Below are 24,381 nucleotides of genomic sequence, written 5' to 3'. Positions count from 1 at the left end.
GAGGTAGTTTCTTCTGTCAGGATATGTGTTATTTTCAGGATTCTTATTCCTCAGGCCGCTCAGGCTTCAAGAGTGATTGATAATAAATAATAATACATTTTATTTATATAGCGCTTTTCAGAAACTCAAAGACACTGTAAAATTGTTAAAGGTGACATATCACACTTTTTTCATCAATATATATTGGTCTAAGAGGTCCCCAAAACATGTCTTTAAAGTTTATGCTCAAAAAAACACTTTGAAATCAGATTTTGGCATGCCTGAAAAGCTCTCTTCTTCAGCCCTCCTCAGAACGGTCTGTTTTCCCTCTGACCACGCCCCTTCCGGAAGTGGATGTGCCCTCGGCTCTCCGGCACGTTGTTCTAATGTTTACATGTTAGCTGAATATACACGGCTGCTCACAGATCGCGTTACTTCAACCCTCTGAATCTGATCCAGAATCTGATCCTGACGGAGAGGCGCCTGCAGCAGGACCTTTCTGAAGGATTGGTCACAGATTTAGTGTTTCTTGTTGTTTTATTTATCAGTATGTAGACGTGTGTCTTGGTACAGCGACGAACATGTAGCTATGTGGCTATGCTAACTAGCGCTGGCACTTCTCCATGAAAAATAAAAATCATCCACTAGATCTTCAAATCTGCAGACGTGGGGATTAAAACCTACCTCTGCCAGAAAGGCAGCAGGACTTTTCTGACCGATTGGTCACAGATTCTGTGTTTCTTGTTGTTTTATTTGTCAGTATGTAGACGTGTGTCTTGGTACACAGCTACAGCTACAGCTACGACATGTAGCTGTGTAGCTATGCTAACTAGTGCTAGCACTTTTCAATGACAAATAAAAATCATCCACTAGATCTTCAAATCTGCAGACGTGGGGAGTAAAACCGACCTTTGTGTTTATTAAGACAGCCTACAACTAGCATGCCTCCCTCCTAAGCTCTTTGTTAGCACACATTTGTGCAGGTAATGAAAAACAGAGGAGGGGTTGAGTTGTATTTTATACAGTCTATGGGGTGAACAAGCTCCGAGCTCTGACTCTGTGACAGACCGGATATTGTTGTGACGTAACAAAAACACGGAAGTTTGAAAGGGCTTGTTTCAGACACATTTACAGAAAGGTGGAGAAATCAGAACAGGGGCAGAATGGATTTTTTTTTATTCTCGGGGGGTTTGTAGACATGCCAGGGAAACATATTTCAGGTAGAGAACCATTAAAAAGTCGATTTTGCATGATATGTCACCTTTAAAATCAATACAAGCAAGGGACAAGGAACACAGATCAAACAAAACAACAGTAAAATCACATATTAAAAGCTTAAAAAGGTGAGTTTTTAAAAGAGATTTGAATGCTGAAGAAGTTATGGATATGAGAGGGGAGTGAGTTCCAGAGGCTGGGGCGGCTACGGAGAAGGCTCTGTCCCCCCAGGTTCGGTGCTTGGTTCTGTCAGGTGGAGACAGGAGGTTGGCATGTGAGGAACGCAGGTTACAGGAAGGAGTGTGATGGTGGAGGAGGTCAGTAAGGTAGAAGGGGGCCTGGTGCTGGAGGGCTTTGTGGGTGGGAGGATTTTAAACTGTATGCGGTAGGTAGGGGACGGGGAGCCAATGAAGATGTTGGAGGATGGGGGTGATGTGGTCACGGGAGCGAGCAGATAGATTTTTACAACAGATTGTATAAAACATGAACATAGTCTCACAACATTATTTATTAGCTTCTGAAGAGGCTTTGTGAAGCCCAAACATTGCAGACTCCATACTCAACCTAACAGGCAAAGATTTGGAGCTGAGCCTTTCACCCTCTGGCAAACTACTTCAACGCGGCCCACCTATCAGTCAAGTGAGCTACACCTCTAATTACGCCTAATTGTACAAAACTTGTAGCCTGCAGTTGGAGTTGGCTTCATTACAATACTGGAGGTTGCTGCTTGAATTACACCAAGTTTCACCCTCCTGTCATTAGTGGAGAAATCTGGTTTGGGAGCAGCTGGCAGACACATCAGGGCCCTCCCAATGCTAACATTATCTAGTATACTAATGATGATACTAAAAAAAAAATGCAGGGACAGTTTCACCTCGAGAACAGAAGAGTACTCAGGCCAGGGATAAGGAAAACATAATTAGAGGAGGAGGATTCATTTCCTCATCATGCACTTGAAGAAAAAGTCAAAATGTTGGGAATAAAGTTGAAATGTCCAGAAAAAGAGTCAATGTTTAATTTCAGGTCCACGGTCGCAAATCGGCGATGTCAAACTGCGAAACACTCCTGCAAGGAAAAACCTGCTCTCACTTTTTGGTGTGTCAGTTTGATTGTGAATAAAAATAAAATGCATAGCCTTATTAATCACATGGTAAGCATGTAGAGAGGCAACATGTCATCTGCTCAGTCTCATCAAACACTGTTCAGGTTTAAACAAGCACAAGATGCTAGCTCGGCCAATACCATCAGGGCTAATACTGATCATTCACAAAGACGTTTGACAAAATTGGATGTTATTTAGTCTGTCTTCTTGGCTTTGTTGTCAATCGATCTTAAAATGAGGCACATTTATGTAAACTGAGCAGCTGGCTATGAAATAGTAGCCCCCCCTTCCGTATGATGACGGCACTGTAACCTGAATAATGTGAATCACATCAGCAGAGGGAGAAGAAGTGAGCATAGACTGTGTGATCTGTGATCCTTCAAGCCTCGGGTCCACAGGGCGCGTGGCATTACGTTACGACTCCGTCTGGGGCGCGTGCCCCTGCGCCGCTCCATCAGAGATATGCTTCAAGTCTATTTTCGACGGAGCCCGCGCCCAGCATGCGTCAATCTGCACAGAAAAGAACGACCTGGACAGGAAGTCAGGCACGAGGATTGCATGCAACATCCGCCAATCTCAAAATAAAACATCATACATGGACTCCCGACTGTTTAAAGAACGTATGGATCAGAAATACTCATCGATTATGGATGTAAGATACAAACAGCCACATATCTGTGATCCAGGTTGACTAAAACAGGACTTTAAGATGATAACTATGTCAGAAGGTAACAGGACAACAAAGTAGAGCCGAATTATTATTATTAAACTCATCTAAACCTGTGAAAACAAAACTTAACAGTTCTGCAGCATACTCAGTGATGATTAAAGCTCAGAAGTAATGGAACACTCTCCAAATGAGCAGAAGTTCAACCACAGAAAGGCTCTGTGACCTGTTGTTCGTATGTGGTTCTCTCTATGCTGGATCCAGCTGATCCTGCCTGCTCTGAGCTATGCTCCCAACTCAGGTCCTGTGGACGCGAGCCCTGGGACAGAGCAAACACGCTGCGCAGCCGTAACATGGAGCACACGCATCCTGTGGACTCCCCGTGCCACACACCTCAACTGTGAATTTTACTGTGGTCATTTGTAAGGTTATGCATATCTAGATAATTATCATTGTGTACAACTCATAAGTGTATGTTATATCGATAGCTAGCAGATTACTCTATTTGATGCTAACTTCAAGTAACTTTATAGAGGTTTTGTTTTCAGTAGTGTAAGAATGTAACTGAAATGATCGACTTCATTCATCTCTTCCTCTCCCATCACATGGATATCAGAAAAAATACTATGAAGGTCTTTTCAGACTCTGATCTGTATTAAACCGCACTGCACACAGCATTACATTGTCACGTCACCACTTAGCAACTGTTGACTTTTTTACTCATAATTGTGTTTTGACTTTTTTTTTTTCAAAATTCAATCTTGACTGCATTCCTTGACATTTCAAGTTTTTTATCTGAGTGCATAATGAAAAAAGATCATCTCCTCAGAAGAGACAACCTGGTTGGACTGTTACTCGAGCTATTTTCGTACCTAGGCTTGTAAACTATTTGCTGTTTTTCCCTCTTTAAAGTTCTTGTGAGAAACGTTCTGTTAGTACAGATTTTGGTGCCCCCTGTGGACAAAGTGATACCTCCTATATCTTTGCTTGCCGTGTCATGTACATATGTTAGTTGTTTCCAGACAAATGAGTCATCCTGCATTTATTTCCCATCATGAATATTTACAGTGAAGAAAGTAAAGCAGGTGTTTGCAGGTCATAAAGAGGCATCAGTATTAATTTCAGTCAGTTTCATAATAAGTTAAAAACTCCTCACAGGAGCTTTGAATCATTGCTACAGCACTTCGTAGTCACTGTATTTTTCTTACATTCAAACTTTCTGAAGAGAGCAGGTTGACTTCTGTTTCTTATCCCATAATCCTTTTCCTGTCTTCAGCTGGAGGTGACTGCATACGTGGGTTTATGAAACATTGTAGCTTGAATAAAAAACAGGATTTACCTTTCATTACTTGGTAATAAAGCTTCCATGCTTCAAAAAATATGCGACTCCACTTCACCTGCAAGCAAGAAACTACGTCAAAGATCCTGTTTTTACCACTACTAGCACAATGGATGAATCATTTTATAACAGGACCCTGTTGTGTTTGCATGGGGTTGATGCATGCATACTACTACTGAGAGTTTCTTGCTTTTCTACCGATCTACAGGTGGCAGTCACACCCAAAGAAATAGCAATTTGTAACACAGGTGGAGGAAAAAATAACAGTAAGCAATTAAACATAAATGGACTTTATGCTGGTTTCAGCTTGCCTCTGCTGATGTCTCAGTAGATGGAAATACATTTGGTGAGGGACACTGGAGGAACAGTCACACAGGGACATGGTCTTTACCCATTGGTACAACCAGTTACAAATACACATGAAATAGAATTTGACTCTGGATAGTAAAAGCAAAGTTGTGATCTATAAGACAACTTCAAGCACAAGTGTTGAGATTTCATCCTGAACTATATGGCTCCTATAGAGAGGCTTAAAGTGCTTTTATGCAGCGAGCGTACTCTAAATCTGTGGCTTCCTCCGATCCTACCAGTCTGTATATGACAGGTTGCTGCTAACCACCTGCTGTAATCTCATCCCTCTGCTAAATAGAGGGAGCTTAAAAAACAGGGATAACTTGAAAAATTAGGTAATTATTTTCTTACTTTTTATTAAAATGATAAATCTTGGTTTACTGAGACCAGGAAATGGAAAGCTGGTGTTACTCTAATACTTTTTCTTTGATCTGTCTGTTCTCTGCAATTGATGAAACATTTCATTCAGGATACTCAGATACAGTAAAATCAACTCCTGTAGATTTTCATCTCTGTGGATTCTGTGGTTGTCATGGTCACAGGATGCTGCCACTGCGGTTAGCATTGTAAACTGCAAGGTCCATCAGACGGAATACACTAGTCCAGTCTTCTTTGTAGTGTTGTAGTACACAAGACCGGTCTTGGTCTCGAGGCCGCTTATTTAAGGTCTCGGTCTCATCTCGGAATCAAAAGCATTTTCACTCTGTCTTGTCTCGGACTGGGTGGACTCCGTATCTTATATCAAGACCGGTCGAGACCACCACTGATGCAATCTGTGTCTCTGTCATTACTGTGATAAGAGACAAAATGAAACTTTAGGAGTCAAAAGAAAGGCAACAAAGACAAAACCAAACCCTGTTTTTTGCTGTTAATTGTATTTAAAGCAAACTTAAATAAAATAAACAGAAGTATTTTATTTTGTTAACTCTCATGATTATTTCTCATTGATATATATGGTCATGTTTCGGTCTCGCCCTGCCTTGGTCTTGGTCTTGGTCTTGGGGCACTCTGGTCTCGGACATGTCTTGGTCTCGGTTAATGTGGTCTTGACTACAACACTACTTCTTTGATAAAAAGAAGTTAAAAAAAAAAGTTAAGGCAGCCTTTACAGAAGTCTTGGTGTATGTTTCCAAATCAGACTATTATAACAAAACATGGTTGTTCTCACACTTCATTGCCTAAAATATTACAACCAGCACAGCAGTTATCATGTTTTTGAAAATATTGAAGTTGTGAAAGCAGGAAACTTAGCTCATAAGCCTGCACTGTTCTCCATCCAACACTTAAGATCCCTTATTTGGTCTTATTGTTCAGGACCAAGTAATTACGCAAAGTACAAGGTGTCAAATAAGAACAGTTATGTTTAGTACATTTTGAGCAGTCAAAACTCAATTTGTTGCATCTAAAGCTGTCAGGAAGGCAGAAAATGTCATCTGTTTTAAAAGTCTAATATGAAGAAGTCTTTGGTGTGAAAAAGTTAGAAAAGTTGGTTTCAGCAACGTGCCTTCAGTTCCTTGAGCTGTCATCAACCCCAGCAGCAGCAGCTCTGAAAGCTTTTATGATGCATAAGCATGGTCATCCGGTTTTAAAATTAAAAATATATAGCCAATAATAAGTATTTTGCGCACAACAGCTCTTTTCTTCTTCTTACTCCTACAACCAACACATTTTTGGCTAAATAAAAAAAACCTTGAATAGTTTGTCTGTTCTGTCCTAGAGTAGGAACATGGCAGTGCAAGATGACAGCCTCCGTGGAAAGGGACCCACTCCTTCAGTAAATATAAAAAGCGCATTTTAAGTTAACAAAACCAAAATGATTTTATATAATTATCTTCATTTAAACTCGAAAATCATTGAGAGCAAGCCCTCATTTACAATGACGACGAGCATATAAAAGAAAACATTAAAATGCATGACAAGCAAATAAAAGATATAACCCTAAAAGAATGACGACCAATTAAAAACAGACAACAATTAAAAGTAATGTTACAACCATTGAAAAATAATGTTACACAAAGTCAGTTAAAACAGGTACAATCAGAGGTTAAACATTTTAAAACTAATGATTTAAAATGATTAAAAGAAACCAGTGCATTCATTTTTAAAGTGCTTTGAAGGGAGTTCCATGCAGATGATGCAAAAATGCAAAAAGCATATCTACCCAGCTCTGAATGAACTCTGGAAACCTGGAGAGTGAGCCAATCAGTTGATCTGGTGTGTTTTGCTCCAGAGGACCAAACTAGCATTGAAGATAAGTATGATGGTAGCATCCCAACAAGCGCTTCATAAATAAACAAGGGGATTCAGGTGATCGTACCCTAAGATAAAACATACTTATAAATATCATACTCCATTTCTACCAAGTCTGTTCTGCTAAATGCTGCTGAATTCTACGTACTGCACCTTTAAATAACAATATAGAAATAAATAAATAATAAGTGTTCTCTTTTGCTTTGGTAGCTCATATAGAGGCAACAATTTTAATTTAAAAAAAAATTAAATTTCATTCTGTTTCATAACCAAAAAACAAACCCAAAACTTCTCTCAGAAGCTTTAATGTAATACAAGAAACAAAAAACTGGGCTCAAAAATCAGAAGAGGTAAACTTAGCAACATAGAACTGAAGCTAAAACATAATAAACCATGACTAAACAGACCAATCCGTAACTGACAGGAGAGGCTTATATACACATTGGACAAGACTATGACTGACACAAAGGGGAAACATCAGTGACTATAAAACATTTTACAAACTTATACCAACATAAATTACCTTCAAAAATTGGCACACAATACATTGTCCATGGTAACAGAAAAGAAAAGAAAGAATAGCCAGCCACCCAATCCCTGCTGGTGTCTTCTACTTGTGGGCAGGGCTTGAAAAGCCATCTTTAGCATGAATACTATAAAAAAGGATCTTTGTGGGTAGTAAATATTATCCATACAAATTGTCTAAATTATATTAAATAATTTGGGTCAGCAGGTGAACTGTATTATAATGGGTACATTTTATCTTCTTTACCTATTTTCTAACAGTAAAAATTTCTACACAAATAAACTAAATAATATCTACCCAAAGATATTAGGTATGCACCAAAGGGTGCGCATGCGTCATCACTTCTTCTTTGCTGAGGACAGTTTCAGTTGGCAGGACTCTCCTGTTGTGGTTTGGCATCGTGGTTGAAGGTAGGATTGATATTGGGGTTGCCACCTTCCAAGCAGAAAAATAAAGGACACCCCCAGCAGTGGGCGTGCAACTCTGCAGGAGCCTGACCACCAATGGCCTAATAGGGGGTGAGGCACCACTTGTGGCAAATCATAATAAAGACATTGTTTTAATAAGGTATTGCCTTATCTGTTAGCTTGTTTGCTAATTAGATATTGCCTGTAATCTGTCTGTAAAATCAAGGTGGCTGTAGTGTAGTGGGTAGAGTTGGTTGTCTATCAACCAGTAAGTTGTTGTTTCAATCCCAGCTCTGGGAGTCATCACCTTATTTTTAAATTGTGAAATGTATTTAAAAAATATTAGTAGCTTTTACCTAAATAATTTTAGTATTTCATCATAGTAAAATATAGGCAGTCTTCACTTAGTAAAACTAGGTAAAAATTACACTGTTAAATAGAGTGCAAATTGTTACCTCAATTTTATTGAGTAGAATCTATAGGTTGTTTTTTACAGTGCAGGTGGTCCTCTGTCAAGGATTTGTGGGCAAACAAAACCAAAGACAGATAAGTGTAACTTTGAAATTAAACCATGTGACAGAATTCACTAAATTGTATGCATTCGAATTAGAAAACATCTGTCTAAGATTGAATAAAGCAGCTTTATTAGTACAAAAGTAAATGTTAGTTGTTTGAGAGGGAACAAAATGGCTACACTCAGAATGTTAAAACACTGACACAAGCTGGCACTAGCTGATGCGGCGTCCATACATTTCCATACAAATCTAATTGCAAACACACAACAAGACTCCATAATGCATGCTCTATTGTTAAGTTTCTATCCAAGGTATTGGCTGTTCTATATGCACACTGCTTGCTGACTGCCAGTGGCCTCGGGTGTCACGTTGACTTCACAACAGCGGTTGTGTCTGAGAGAAAGACTGCAGAATACAACGCTGGTCCCATTCTTATTTTCCATATGAAACGAGTTTACCTGCCGCGAAGCCTCCCTGTTATATTCCCAGAGGACACGGTGAGGTGAAGAATAAAGCGGAGGAGTGATGGAGGAGCGGGATAAAAAGGCCAGTTGTGACAAGCTAAAGGAAGAGATGGAGACAGCAAGCGAGGAAGACAAACCCTGTTATTGAAAGGAAATCATTGGTGTTTGCCGGTGTTTGTCACTCACAGTGAATGCATCCTGATACTCGATGTCGCTGTATATTTAGGAATCAGTATTGTTCGAAGGAAATCACAACCTTGAATTCATTATGGTCTTCCCCGCTGTGCTAATATCAGAGCTCAATGAGGCTTCAGCTTTGAAGTTAACAACCACTGATTTGTTTAAATGTTAAAAACGTGCAACTCCAATGCCTATGAGTTTAGAAATATGCGTTGTCAGGAGAATTATTTTGGATGTAAATAGAGGCAGGCACAGGCACATAGGTGCAGGTGCTAATCCTCTCTCTCTCTCTCTCTCTCTCTCTCTCTCTCTCTCTCTCTCTCTCTCTCTCTCTCTCTCTCTCTCTCTCTCTCTCTCTCTCTCTCTCTCTCTCTCTCTCTCTCTCTCTCTCTCTCTCTCTCTCTCTCTCTCTCTCTCTCACACACACACACACACACACACACACACACACACACACACACACACACACACACACACACACACACACACACACACACACACACACACACACACAAACACTCTGAGTCACATGCGAGCAGCAATAGATGATGTTTTTTTATGACTGGCTTCCAGAGCCACCTCTCTCACCGGGCTTCTACTGATACCCATTAATCATGAGCTCCCTTGTATTGTCAGCCAAGCCTCCCCTCCACTCTCCACTCCTCCTCCCTCCTCCCTTCACTTTCTGCCTGTCACTTAACAAGCTGTGACACCATGACAGTGATGTGTGTGCAGCTGAGTGATGCCTGGCTGCAGCCTTATTGGAAAGGTATTGAAATGCTCCGGCATGCATGGGGCAGCGATGGGATTGCATTTCTCACTCCCCTTATGACAGAATGTAAAAATGGCCGCTCTACCTGGATACTCAATTAAAGGAGGAGTGAGGTGGCCCAGCTTTGTTTTGGATCGCCCCCTTTGACAACATGATTAAGTGGGGCATACCGTGACCCCTGTATAGCATTAATGCTGTGTTTACATTATACACATGTTTAAGAAAATGCATGTATGCATAAAAAGCAAATCTAATTTTTCTCTCCTGTGTGTGTGTGTGTGTGTGTGTGTGTGTGTGTGTGTGTGTGTGTGTGTGTGTGTGTCTGTGTGTGTCTGTGTGTGTCTGTGTGTGTCTGTGTGTGTCTGTGTGTGTGTCTGTGTGTTTGTGTGTGTGTGTACACAGGCTCAGTGTCCCTCAGTGTGTTCCTGGTCTCCCTCGCAGTGACAGTGTGTGCTGTTTGGCTGGTGGCTCTTTGTGGCGTCTGTGGTTGGTGTCAACGCAAGCTGGTGAGTTCCCACACACACACACACACACACACACACACACACACACACACACACACACACACACACACACACACACACACACACACACACACACACACACACACACACAGGCAGGCAGGCAGGCATGCACACACACAGGATCATGGAAGCTTCACTAACATGTATTCTGTAGCTTCCAGTCACATTCTTTTTACCATCTTAGCATGCTTTAATAATTTGAGCCCCTTAATAAGCACTGTCTGCTGTGAGTTTACTGAAGAAAGAAGCATTTTAGAGCATTTCAGGAGGCACACTGTGTGCAAATATTGTGAAAATCTCTGCAAATATTTTGTGCCGTCTTGTTGAACTGAGACTTCTGTGTAACAAGATAGTTGTTGATGAAGAAATATTATGAGTGGTGACAGACTAATTCAGATATTTCACTCTTCAAACGTTCAAACGATACAAAACAGAGAAAAAAACATTTTGTTTTTATAAAATACTCCACATTATAAACCTTCTCCAAACAGTACCTTTGTGTACATATATACAGGAGAATCTATTCGAAGCATCACAAGTAAAAGGACTCATTCTGCTGAAAACTGTTCCTCATAACATGATTATTATTATTTTTATAGATTATCAGATTGTTAAAACTGATGCTGCATCAGTCGCTTTGTAGTTTTATTCCTGTAGCTTATCAAACCTGTTTACTTGAAATCACATTGTGTATAACTAGACTGTTGTCATAAAAAGATTATTGGGACAATGAAATTGCAGCCTGGATTTTTCTTCAAGACCAATTTTTCAGTGAGTGAATGAATCACCACATTTATGTGTTTTGATTTTTAGTTGACAGAAGGTGGCTGGGCTGAAGAGTGAATGTGTAAATAGTGAGATTGTCACAACAGAGTCTAGGGTTTGTTGTCAGACTCTGGTCCATGTTAGATTTAGACCAGGGGGCGTACTCAGAGGGGTTCCATGGGGATGGGCCCCGTTCACATCTTGATTGGCCACCCCAGGGTTCACCCTAACTATGAACTTCTCTTCACCTTGTCTGAGGTTGGACTTGTGTTATATCAACTGCATTCTTTACGTTTACATGTAGCAACCTTTTGGCGATGCTTCAACTCAAAGAAAAATACATCACACATCTATTTCATAAGACAGGTGTGTAGGAGTGGAATCAGTCCATCAACAATTGCAAGTTAACTCCTACATGGCAACATTTTGGTACTGAAACATTGCCAAAATATGTACTTGCAGGAGTTTGCTTGCTTTATATATATATATATATATATATATATATATATATATATATATATATATATATATATATATACATATATATATATATATTTATATATATATTTGAACAAACAACTTATTTTTGAACCTTCAAAGAATGAAGCTAAAAAGATTTATATATGGACACTCTATTGCAGGGGTTCCCAAAGTGTGGGTCGGGACCCTCTGAGGGGTCAGGAGACACTAGTTGAGGGTCGCAGGATGTGTTCCAGAAAGTTTTTTTTTCAAGTAATCTAAATTTCACATCTTATCATTGTAAAAAAATATTTTCTGCCTTTCTTTATTGTAAGATGACTCCTAAGGATAGGGTTAGTTACCAAGCATCAGCAGTAGGTTCATTCATAACAGCACAGGAAACACATGTGCATGTAGGTCAGCTAATGTTCTGTGGGGGTCGCGATTCTTTGGCACCTTTATTTTGGGGGCCACGGGCTGAAACGTTTGGGAACCCCTGCTCTATTGTGCTATTTTTTTTAAAGATATTAAAAATAAATTAAACTCAAGAATGTAGCATCTGTCTGATACTTTAATGTTAGTAGTTGAATTACATGTGAGCAGTAGGGATGAACCGATCCCACTTTTTAGGTCCCGATACCGATATCGATACCTGGGCTTTGGTATCTGCCGATACTGATAATAGCCGATCCGATCCCGGTATTGATTTAACAATCTCTATAGAATCATCAGGATAGAATCATGTTTTGGCTACTTCAGGCATTTCTGACTTTGTAAACCAAAATAAAGTAAACATTTTTAAACTGACAGTACCACTGTTCAAGAGATTATAAATGTGTACCGGCAGTCTGGTGTGTTAATCTTCATAACCAATAGATATTGTAAACACAGAAAAGCATAGAACTGAGATGAATAGATCTGCCATATGGATCGGCACTACTTATCGCCCCCTTGTCACCAATATCCAATCTAGCTTCTTGAGTCCGATCTAGCCGATATCCGATACCTGGATCGGATCGGTGCATCCCTAGTGAGCAGTGGAGCTATAAGAGGAAATAAGTATTTGTGTGTGTATATATGTCAGTGTCAGTGCCCTAGCTTTGCAACCCTAGATAAAAAAAAGTGGGCATGCCCCTGAGTGTAACCTTATCGTCATCACAAGTGTAAAATGTACTCCAGGGTCACCTATATTGTTGGATTAAATACAATTTAACTGACACATTTGATAACAATCTTTCTGAGACTTTCAAGTGAAGTTCTAAAATAAGATTTCCCTGTTTCATGGTAGAAAAACATAATTGAGCTGGCAGCGCTCTGTAACTTCTTCCTTTTTCAAATAACTTGTTTTTCAATGAAAGGCTGAGCTGGTTGATTTAGAGCTACTTCTACATTATTATTATTGTTGATTCACAGTTCAAGGCTCCTTGGGTGGGTCAAAAGACGAAGCTGTGCAGTTGAGAAAAGATTAATGAGGATAGAAAGACGAAAAAGTTCTACTACACCAAATTGCGTTCTTCTTCTTTATGGACATTGAACTACTTCTTTACTTTTTGTGAAATGGAGTAATTTGACATCTCTGGGCCTTTAACGGTTACTTGAATAAAAGCTTCTCATTAGTTCACAGGGGTATTGTCTCTTTGGTGAGACTGCTTAAAATTCCTCTGAAGCTCTGAAGAGACAAAACTTGTATTATAATGAGATGCAAACAAAGATGATAGGACTCCACAAATATAATTTACACTCACCGGATGTTTTTGTTCAACTTGTCACATACAATACATTACATTAGATTTAGACACATTTGTCTTAAATTCTGCATATAAAAATATAACAATGTTCAGTTTATGTTGAGTCTGTCAGAAAGGTACTACTGCTACTAATTCTGTATTCTTCATTTACAGTTGCTCCAAATATTTTGTCTTAATCATTTATGTAACTAAAATTATAGACACTATTCAATACGATGAACCACTAGGATCTCAATATTTAAAATATATAACGTTAATTACTTTTGTGAGAGTTAAAATAATCTGAAATTAACATATATTCAAGTCAGATTTAATTGCAGTGATGTATTGGATTTCATTTGTACAGAATGTGCAGGTGTTCCCAATTAAGGAGCTAATTAGAGTGTCAGATCAGTTGATTACATTTTTCAATGTCAAATTAATGCATAGTGCAGTCACCAGTAAAACTATACGCTCTTAAATTCAGTTAAATTGGTAACACATAAAAATTCAGCCCCAACAAAGCATGCTACTTACTTTCTTTCTACCACTGTAAATCATTTCAGGGTGATAAAATCAACATCTACAACAACGCAGACCCAAAACCCCTCAAACAGACCCAGCTCCCTCATTTATAAAGTGTGCTGAGGCAGCATCAGCTCAAGTCCAGTTACTGAGGGAAAACAGAGCACAGATCAAGCACACTGACCTCTAATAGAGGGCATGTCATTGTGATTATGTGGTATGAAATGTGATTGATTAAATGGAGGCAGCCAGTCATTAGGCAGACAGAGCTCTACAGCTGATTGCTACTACACTTGACTCATTTTTTTAAGATTTGCATGCCTATAGAGTTAATTGATTTTGATTCTGCCGGCATCCTGTACAACCCAGGCACACCTGTCACCTATAGTCACCTATTATAAGTCTAATGTCAGAGAGAATAGTTTCATATTTCAGCTCAACATTCAGCTGCTGTGTAACTTATTGGTCTACAGATGGCAGGATTTGGCACTGCAGCAGGTGCCGCACACCACACGCCTATCTCCATCATGTCATTTGCATTGCTTGAGTCACCAGTAAGGTGACTGCAGCTCGATTACACTTTGTTGCATGTATGAACCAGGGGGGAATGGTCTGTGCAAAAACAGGACAGAGGTACACTACAGTCTTTCTATTGTTTGCGTGGCTGGAACACAGTGTTACATCTGATATTGCGCCTTAGATTAAATGGAGCAGTGAATGACTCCTAGTTTCCTGCTGGGGATGGTGGTAGTTCTGCTGCCAGCACCTTGGAATGTGGTCGTCACTGGAGCGACTCTGTAAATGGATTTTATTTCAATTCTGTGACAGTGCCGCACAGCAGCTCCAGAGTGGGGTCAGGAAGGGATGACCATCTGACTATTGGCCTTATGACCCTGTGAAGACTGCACTCGACCAAATCCTCCCACACAAGATGATGCCATGTGTGCATGTCTTTTTTTATTTCCTGTCCATCTCATTCTGGTGACTTCAGGTCGTTTGTTTGTGCGCGGTGGTGACTAGTAATCATAGACTGAATAAAAACAGGACACAGCCAGAATGATGTCATCCATTGGTTGTCAACTGCATTTCGTAGCCTCCAGTTTGACATAGACATGTTAGTTTTGGAAGCAGAAGTGACTATTTTTGGAGAAGAGGATGGAGCTAGAAATAAGAGAAGGGTTGGCTAACCCAAAGTTATCAAGGTTATCAATAACTCCTGGACTGAAATTTATATTTGTGGTTTGTAGCAAAAAAAGTCATTTTGCCCAAAAAAGCTTGAGTAGCTTGTCAAACATAGCTGACCCAACTCCTATACATGGGCCACCACAAATAAACAATGGCATAAGCGATGCTGAAAATACCAATAAATTAGGTATGGTGATGCTGAAACCTGCTAATTAATGTTGACATACCAATAAAATAACTATAGAACTTTACTCATATAAAAAAGTGCTTAGCCAGTCCTTTAGTAAAATAAACAGCATAACAAGACTTAATATGTTCCAGTATTTGCATGACTAAATCCCCCAAGGGAACCAACAACACAAACACAGTCTGGAGGTTAAGTTCAGTGAATGAATTAGCTGAGATGACACTTAGCAGAGAGCTAGCAGCACACACCTGTCACTCAGCTAAAGAGGCTGCATTCACGATTATATTTAACTTTAATCCCTTATATATTATAATTAAAACGGGTGAGTTATGAAAAAATACACCCATCCCCCGCACAACTTTACAAGTAGAGATCATAGACTGTATAATATATGGACGTAGTATCTGTGACGTCACCCCTCTGTTCTTGAGGGCTGTTTTGAAGCCAATCGACGGTGGCAACCATATTGGAAATGTGGAACTAAACCAGGCATAATGTGACGTAAAGAGGCAGGGTTTGAACCTTCTTGCCAACAGCTATGTGTTCCCGTCCGGGAGTCAAGTCAGTCATGTCCTTAATTGGGCAAAAACTTGTAATCTTAATATCTTTTGACCGTTGCGTTAGAAAAAAATTCACCCCCAGGACAGTGTGTGCCGATAGAGACATTAGCGAACAAGAGCAAAGCCGTTTTTTGAACCAGGCTGTAAACATGTTTATTAATGCTGCAAAGATTGTCTTTTTTGGATTGGTGTTGATGTGGTTTCCGGTGTTTCTGCAGCCAGCCTCAAGCAGATTCTCGATGAATTGCAGTTTATAACACTTCCGCATGGGCTTCATAGTTTGAGACCAGAGGTTGCCGCTTGGTACAGACAGGCTAGTAGACTAAATTATTTGTTTGAACCAGTCAATAAACATCACTCCTAATAGGACGATGTAGGATGCCTCTCCACCTGCATCCAATGAACAAAAGTGATGCCAAAATATCCTTGAGATGCACACCGATATTATGCAATGATATTTTTTGTGCCTGGGACTACACAGTATGGATGGGTTACATTCCCCTTTCCATTAACTGAAATATACATTTAACTTAGTGATAGAAAGACAGATATCCTCTAAACAGTGCAGTGTATAGAATAACATATCCTTGTGTCAGTTTTGAAGCAGACTCTTGTGGTTATTGAAAGTTCAGTGACTTCAGTATCAGCATTAGTTAGTCCTCCTCTCTGCTCATCCAGTGAACACAGCACTGCAGGAGCTGCATCCATCAACAGTTCCGGGAATCATGACGTTGACCCCCTTTTTTTTAGCATCAAATAACTGAGTAAAATTACACTGTTCAGAAAAATGAACGTTTGGACAAAGTGTTTCATGATAAAAACAAACAACACAGACAGAAACCACGAGTAAAAAAAAAAATATTTGACATGTATTTCAATTTTTCAAATTTGACCCATAACCCATCAGTTCACAAGGAAGGCGGTATTTTCTATTTATACTGCTACCAATCAGAAGGTGGAGCTCCTATAATTTATGGCTTTACTTTTGGGGAGCTGTCATATCCACCATCTTTCAACACAGTCTTTGGCATAGACATATAAAGAGTAGACGCGGCATTGGCTGCTGGGCCGTAAGAAATACGGCCGCCATCTTGGTCCGGTCATCCTACCAATGATCCTACTTTTAAATGTAAACTGAAGCAGCAGAGACTTCAAGATGCCAGAGCACTGTGCGGCAAAATACCTATCATACATCACACAGATCACATATCAGAATATTCTATTACTGTTAAGCCCACTAAGAATATTAAAATACGCCGAACCATGTATCATACCTACATATATGACGTTTGCAGAAAAAACAACCACATGAAAATCAGTTTAGTATTCAGTGAGTTATGATTGATTAAATGCACTGACACTTCATTGTGCCTGCCAAACAGATTACACTGAGTGGAGCGGGTGACGGGCCAAGATGGCGGCCCCACGGCTCGTCAGCGCCAATAGGTAGTAGCGGTCGATGCGGCGTCTACTCTTTATATGTCTATGGTCTTTGGTATTTACTCTGTCATGGATTTAGCCTCAAGTGGCTGCTCGGACAATTGCAGTTTTGCCAGTCTTTCTGCTGTATTTCTCATCCCTGTGTTCGCTGCTGTGGGTGTAACAGAGTGACATTAAGATGTAAACAAGGCCCTTTGTCTTTGGACCACTTTTTGGATAAATGTCAGCCTCCCACTAGTGGGAGAACACAACTGCTAAATGCACAGAAAAGACTGTGACTTAGATAAATGGCAGTCTTTCTATAAACACAAACATGTCATTGTTGATGCACTTCACTCTAACAAAGCATAAACACCACTAATCTTGTTAAAAACCATTTTTCTGTTGTTAATAACATCATCCTTAAGGTGTGTTATTTTCTCTATGTGACTAACCACCATGAAAGCACAGCAGCTCCTCAATCTGTTCGTCTATAAAAAGTCGCCCCTCACTTCCTTGATCTCTTTATCTCTGTAATCTTCCACGGAGGCTTTATATTCCCTGAACGCATGATTAAAACGTATATACAGCTTCATTTGCATAAACATGGTTACTTTCAAATGAGGTTCCTCATTACTGATGCGTACTGTACCTTCTTTGAAATCACATGATCTGATTTTCTGGTTAAATGCGACTCCTACATGAAGCTACCGCAAGCAAATCGGCATCTAAACTTTCATTTGTGATATTTCCAAATGTACTCTTTGACAGTGTCAGCTTTCATAAGAACAAATGTTTGCCTCAAGCTTCACGTGTCAGTTTCGAGTGGGCCCATGCCAGTTTTGGTCATGATTCATAGGTTAATAGACAAGACATTTTGGGTGAGTGTTGCTTTCGGTGTTTTAGCTTTGGCAACCAGTGCGATGGGTTTTTATTTTAAAAGTCCTCATGTGCAGTCATCCTGAAGCCTCCCTCCTGCCTGGCTTTCTGTTATCTAAGCCCTCTGGAAGAACTGCACATTCAATGCTATCATCTCCTTCTGCTGCTGGCTCAGTCTGTTTGCTTATTGCTGTTTGTAGATGCATCAGCAAGACATTTTTAGAATATGTGTTAGTGTCATTTCTATAAGCGACGTAAAATTTTTAATGAGGTTCCCGCAATTTTCTTGTGTATCTTTTTATTTTTAATGCTTATTTAATTAAAAACAACAGCAGAAAGAACGTCAACAAAACAGAGTAGAATATTCATACAGTGTTTTCTATCTGCTGCATTATTTGGCTGATGATTGTCAGTATGGGCTCCTGTCGTTGGTGCTGGGTGGGATTTCGGGATATCAGGGGTGGTGCAGCTAACATCTGTTTAGGCAGCAGTGTCTGTTTGGCATTCAGAAACCCTCTGCTCGCTCCTGTGAGCCCTGAGCTGTTTGATCCGTGACAAAGTTGTGAGTGGAGATGAGATTGGACCTGACCAGATTCACAGCCTGATTCAATCCCTGTTGGGCTTGTATCAACAACCTCCAGGTTTTTTTCTTTTTTTTTTGTTGTTGCATTAACCAGGTGTCGGGTGATCATGCTTGTATGACAGATGATCGTAATTATGCAAATGAGCGGCAGAGGGGCAGAAAATCAATCATTGATGAGTTAAAAAGAAGAGTGTCAAAATCATTGGAAATATTGCACATAATGATGATCTAAAGCCGTGACTTCTGACATTGAAACGACAGATAGTGTTATTAACATTGTATAAATTTGTGTTTTAGCGCTAACATGTCTCTGCGTCATTAAATACCACGGGAGACCACAGGTATTTTAAAAAAACCTGTTTTGACAGATGAAGAATCCTTAATGATTTTGCAGCGGACAACCATTTTGGTAGTGCCCTCCTCTCTAATTATGGTGTGATGTGGATAATATTGAGCGAGCATGTAGACTCTTGCTGCCTGCTAATTCAGTGCAAACAAACACAGCTGGGTGTTGGAAAGGCAGCGCACTGCCAACTGAGACTGGGAGAGTGGTAGTTTCACTCTCTCTGTCTCCTCTCATGTCTTTAGTCCTCAAGAACACCCTCAGCTATCACCCTGGGTAGTCCAGCAGCAAGTCGTTCTCCCTTCATCTGCAGTTCTAGCATGAAAAAAAACCCCATAAAAAACAAAAATAACAAGGCTTTATGCTTTCTCATTCAGAATCAAAACATAACCTGCTGTGGTGTTTAGAGGAATCAGTCAAGTGTTTAAAACAGATTCAAGAAATTCATCATGGTCTAGTACACCTGACTACTTCAGCCCTCTCTTGTCAAAGTAGTGAGACTACCACCAAGCGGTTCAGTTCGGTTCGTCTCGATACAGCACACATTTTGTGGCGTTTCCATTGACTAAAACTGGGACAGGTCCCTAAATTACCGAGCCGTACCGTCCCACTTTTTGGTACCCTTCTGTTGGGGTGCCAGACATACCGATCCAACCCCAGAAGGTGGAGATAGAAACACTGCAGTCCATTGATTGTTCGAAAGAATCGTCACTACCCGTGCAACAGCGGTAATAAAGAACAACACATAACCCCGCCATGTTTAAATCTCCAGTGGACTTTGGGAAGGTAACTTTTTTTGTTTGGAAAATGGCGTCAAGAAACAGCGTTCCATGGTCGACCACGGAGTTGCAGACTTTCCTCGCGTTTTTCTTCTTTGTTGCATTTATTAGCGGGGAACACTGTGTTGCGCTGCGATGACGTCACGCTATTACGTAGCTGACACGGCTATCGGCATCCGGCTTACACGCCGCCCACCAAGTAGGGCACGGTTGGCTGTGGAAACGCAAACAGGATCAGGCTTTACTGATCCGACCCATACCACACTGGACTGACCCATACCAGACCGCTTGGTGGAAATGAGCCATATTACTGCGTGAAGCTTTTACCAGGAGGGTTACGAACATTTTAACAAATAACTCAAGAATATACATTTAAAGCACTGTACACCAGCATATAGTATCTGCAAAAACGGTTGACCACTAACTTAGACTTCAACCTCCAGTGTTGAAAAATGAAGAGATAGCGAGCTAGTTCAGGCAGACAACTCAAGCTGCAATGCCGTACACGTCACATGTCCCACTCTCATAACCATCATCCAATCCTGCCCTGTGCCTCTCAAATTGGCGGTCTTTTTAAACTGGGAAAATCTCCAATCTTTCCCTCTGCCTGTTAACGCTTCTGCTGCTGCATGCCTATTGCTGAAATTTTCTTCACCCCCACCACCTCCCCAGCATCCACCTGCAGGCTCCGTGGGGTGTTTAGTATGTTCTGCTCATCACTCCTCAATGTCTGCATGTAAACTTATCTGCAGGGAGTGATGAGGCCGGAGCCTGGGCGCCAAACATGAATATGTATTTGCTGCTACAATAAACAATTTAAACGTGAGTTGTCTGACTGAACTAGAGTGTCTATTTGAGGCTGGCTGCAAAAGCCAAGAATTCTGTCAGGTCAAATGTTAAATTGCCCAACATTACAGCTAATTAACATGTTTACAGCCAACAGGCTCAAAATAAAACGTTTTTTATTTGTATAGCACAGTTTGTTATTAGTCCACACTCTATGAGAATGACATTTTAGAACATATTCGCTCACGTAAAACAGTGGCTAGGAATTGTACATACGTTTTCATAACTCAGGCACACTAGTGTGCCGTGACAGATCAGGTGTGCTGTGGGACATTTTCCAATTTCACTTAATAAGTCCCCAAAAAATATTATTCATATACTGCAAATAATTTGCCATGTAGTGTGTCTGTGCCTGCAGTGTAGTGACTGGAGTAGCAATATTGCGCACTAATGACCTTGTTAATTTAAGAAAATAGAATTAATGATGCGCGTGAGAGGTGTATGGGGCAGTTCAGAAGATATTAAGATTAAAAGTTTTGCCTATTTAAGGACATGGCTGACTTGACTGACAGGTGGGCCCCTATAGCTACTAGCAAAGAGGCTAAAGGCCTGCCTCTTTACCTCACATTAGCTTGACAGACCTTAGGTTGTGTTCAGCATTTCCTATATGGCACCCGCAGACAATAGGCTTCAAAACAGGACTTCAGAAACAGATGGGTGATGCCGATACTACGTCCATTAATTATAGAGTCTATGGCTGTACCTTAAAGATGGCCAAAAGACTCCAACTATGTTTTGAAAAATGGATTGCTGTTGAGCTCGATTGACACACTAACTAAAAATACAAACAGCCCAAACTAGTCAAACCAAATGTTTGGTTTGTCTGTTCTAAGCTACTGTAGATATTGGAGGTGCAACATGGCCACCATGGCAGAGGTCTACTCATGCTGCAAATATGACATCACAACATAATCACTAGATTGTACCAATGAAAGCATATAGATATAGTAGATACTCCGTTTATGATGTAACTCTAAATTGTTCTTTTGTCGTGGCTCTGTACATTTAGATCCAGTGATGTGAATTTGGATCCAGCTTCCCTTTTATGACTGTGCTCCTGCCCATTTCTTCTTCTTAACTGTAATACTGTGATTTCTAAAATGCTCCGTTGAGGTTTAATGGTTAAAGACTGCCAGTGGATTGGTTTAGTTAGTCCAACTTGAGGCATTTTAATACGTCTTATAATTGGTTCATCATATCAGTTTGAGCTATTTTGAACTCTCGGCTCAGAGCCACACAGCTCTGAAGACTGTAATCGTGTGAAACCTTTTGTCCTTTGACAAAAAGGCGGCTGGTTTGAATTAGGCATGAGTATTTTCAAGGGTATTTGAGTAGAGGATGAGGAGGGGGAAATTGCTCACTCTTCCATTGGTTTGCTTTAACCCTCATTTGGAGTATTGAGCTAATTTTCATTATTGTTTCTTGCGTCATGTTCTTAGAGCTGCTGAGCTTTGTTTTGTTCATCTCTTCGGCTCCCTGCTGCCTCTACAACTCCCGGGAGACCAAAGCAGAGTGTGCATTCTCCGGTCTCCTGAATGAGCTGAAGGAAAGGTGTAGAGGAGATGGTTTTGAAGTAATTCTTTTTGTGTGACTGTGTGTGCGTGCATAGCATTAAGGACTGTGGGACTCAATGCCCACTGCAGAGTGTTTGAGCCTTTCCCTTGTTTTCACATCCAATCCACTCAGGACTTCCTGTCACTCATTGTTTTCTCTCGGTTCACTTTTCACACCTGTCCCTTCCTGCTATCCTTTTGTGTCTCATGCCGTCCTGCTCTGTCCTTGTTTCACTCTCTTGCTAGCTGCCTCCGTGTTTTGTTTTTTTCTGAATTTGATTTCTATTTTAAGCTCTCACCCCTTTTTGTGTACTGGACTCGCACTCATCCTCTGTGTCTTCCAACCTCCCTGAAAATTTCAGGCTAGCATTGAATGATGCATGAGTTTCCTTTGATAGCTTGTCCTGACCTGACAGAAACCCAGACAGTTTTGCCTTTGCAGAAATTACTACAGAAGAATACAGTATTTATTGCAGTGTGCATGTTTGTAATGATTGTTTTTGTGTGGAAGACTACCTCTTGGGCATTCTGATGTTTTGAAGCTGTAATGGAAGACTCTGTTTTCAAAATGGTGCAGAAAATAATGAGTGGTAATTTTGTGTGGCATGGCACGCCATTGGTTACAGCTATTAGATGCCTGAAGCAGACGACAAAAGATCATGAGTGATGTCTATAATGTAGGCTGACAACGTTCTTCTGACATGTTGGGGTGTCTTCATTTCACATACTTATCACTTCCATTTCTATATCAGTTCATAAAGAGACAGCATATCTCGGAGTCTGTGTTGAAACTACAAACACTCCTCTTGTTTGCACTGTTAAACTAGTTGTTCCCATCACATCTCTGTTTATTCATTTGTTGACCTTTCTATTTCAGGTTAGTGCTGATTATACAATAGACGAGCAGCTTTGTTTCCTCGTGGGTGATTGATATCATTTTTGCTCTGAAGGGCCATTGTGAGCTTTATCGTTTTTTGCTCAGCAGTGCTTTTGTCAACTCTGGCTTTGTAACTGCTCCAACATCATCCAAAGCCACAACATCCAAAGGTGTGGACTCTAGTTTGAAATGAGATCTGTGTTATCTGGAACTTATGGAGTCTACATCAGCTGGTTCTTCAGCTCTGTATAGGCTGTGGCGTAATTTGCATTTCATATGCCTCTTCTATTTATAAGCAAGGCATGCCTCATATAGATCTGAGTCAATCCAGACTCTGTGAGAAGCTCATATATAACCTCTGGCTGATTGCCTTTCTGTGTTTTTCTCATGCTTAGTGCTTGGCTTCATGGGTTTGTGATTACGAGAACAGGTTGAATACAGCTTGTGGTAAATGCTGGGTATATACTGTCTGTTCGGATTGGACTGGTGTCCAGAGAGCTTTTTGCAGGCTTCTGTAGGAGAACACTTCCCTGTTGTTTGTGTTTCTTGTTGATCAGGTATTGATTTTGTGGAGGCTTCAAACGCTCAGATCAAAACTTGACCTGTACTAAACTTGCTCAACTTGTTACACAAACCTGCGATACATACTGAACTCAGGCCAGAGGCCAGTTTTTTTTCACCTCTCACAGAGACAAGTTAATTTGCTTGCCTTGGAAAAAATGCCTCCACAGTGATGTAACACAAAAAGTAGCTCAAGAAAATGTATACTTAAACTGGTCAGTAAACCACGACTCTTTGAGTCATTATAACAGATAATCTGCTTTACCTGTAAGGCTTTTAAACATTACCTGTTCCCTGGATAACCCTGTTGAATGTGTCCTGATTTTTACACATCCATTCAACGTCATAATCTACAGCAAAAATAATTTACAGCAAAAATTCACAGCCAGTGGGAGGAGTTTAGAATTTGCACAACAGTTTTGGTTAGGGGATTGCTTGTTCAGTCGACTGGACAATTAACCATTGTCACCCTCGCTAATCCGCACCAGAAGTCCTAGTAGGTTCAACAAATGGTTAGCAATATTTTTCATAAATGTAGGCCTGACATGCTGGTGAAATGTTATGTAGAAGCTAGCACAGCCAACTGCCACTAACAGGTGCTGTAGCTCTGGTAAATGGCTACTGCCATAATGCTATAATGCTCTACTACCCTGATGTAAACAAGCTCAGATGACAGGTAGCATCTCGTACTATGGCGCAGTACTTGGATCTAAACTTGTATGTAGGCTGTGTCGGAATTTAAATTTCCATCTAAACAAAGAGGACATTAGTTACTTCTGAACTTTCCTAGCCAACCATTTCTGGATGTTAGCTAGTGCTTCAAATCTTGCATTTGTTCAGCC

General features: G+C 40.4%; 1 protein-coding gene across 1 annotated transcript in view; it reads left to right on the top strand.

The window, feature by feature from the left end:
- The window catches only part of syt7a (synaptotagmin VIIa), a 109,626-nt gene that overhangs the window by 44,172 nt on the left and 41,073 nt on the right, over positions 1-24,381 (top strand). Inside the window, exon 2 of the mRNA XM_034685136.1 lies at positions 10,170-10,273. Coding sequence (XP_034541027.1) covers positions 10,170-10,273 — 104 coding nt within the window. The remainder of the gene's footprint in view (positions 1-10,169; positions 10,274-24,381) is intronic.

This window comes from Notolabrus celidotus, chromosome 6 (genome assembly GCF_009762535.1).
Source record: "Notolabrus celidotus isolate fNotCel1 chromosome 6, fNotCel1.pri, whole genome shotgun sequence".
NCBI lineage: Eukaryota > Metazoa > Chordata > Actinopteri > Labriformes > Labridae > Notolabrus > Notolabrus celidotus.
Note: the sequence above shows the minus strand (reverse complement) of the source record. Positions and strands in the feature narration are given on the sequence as shown.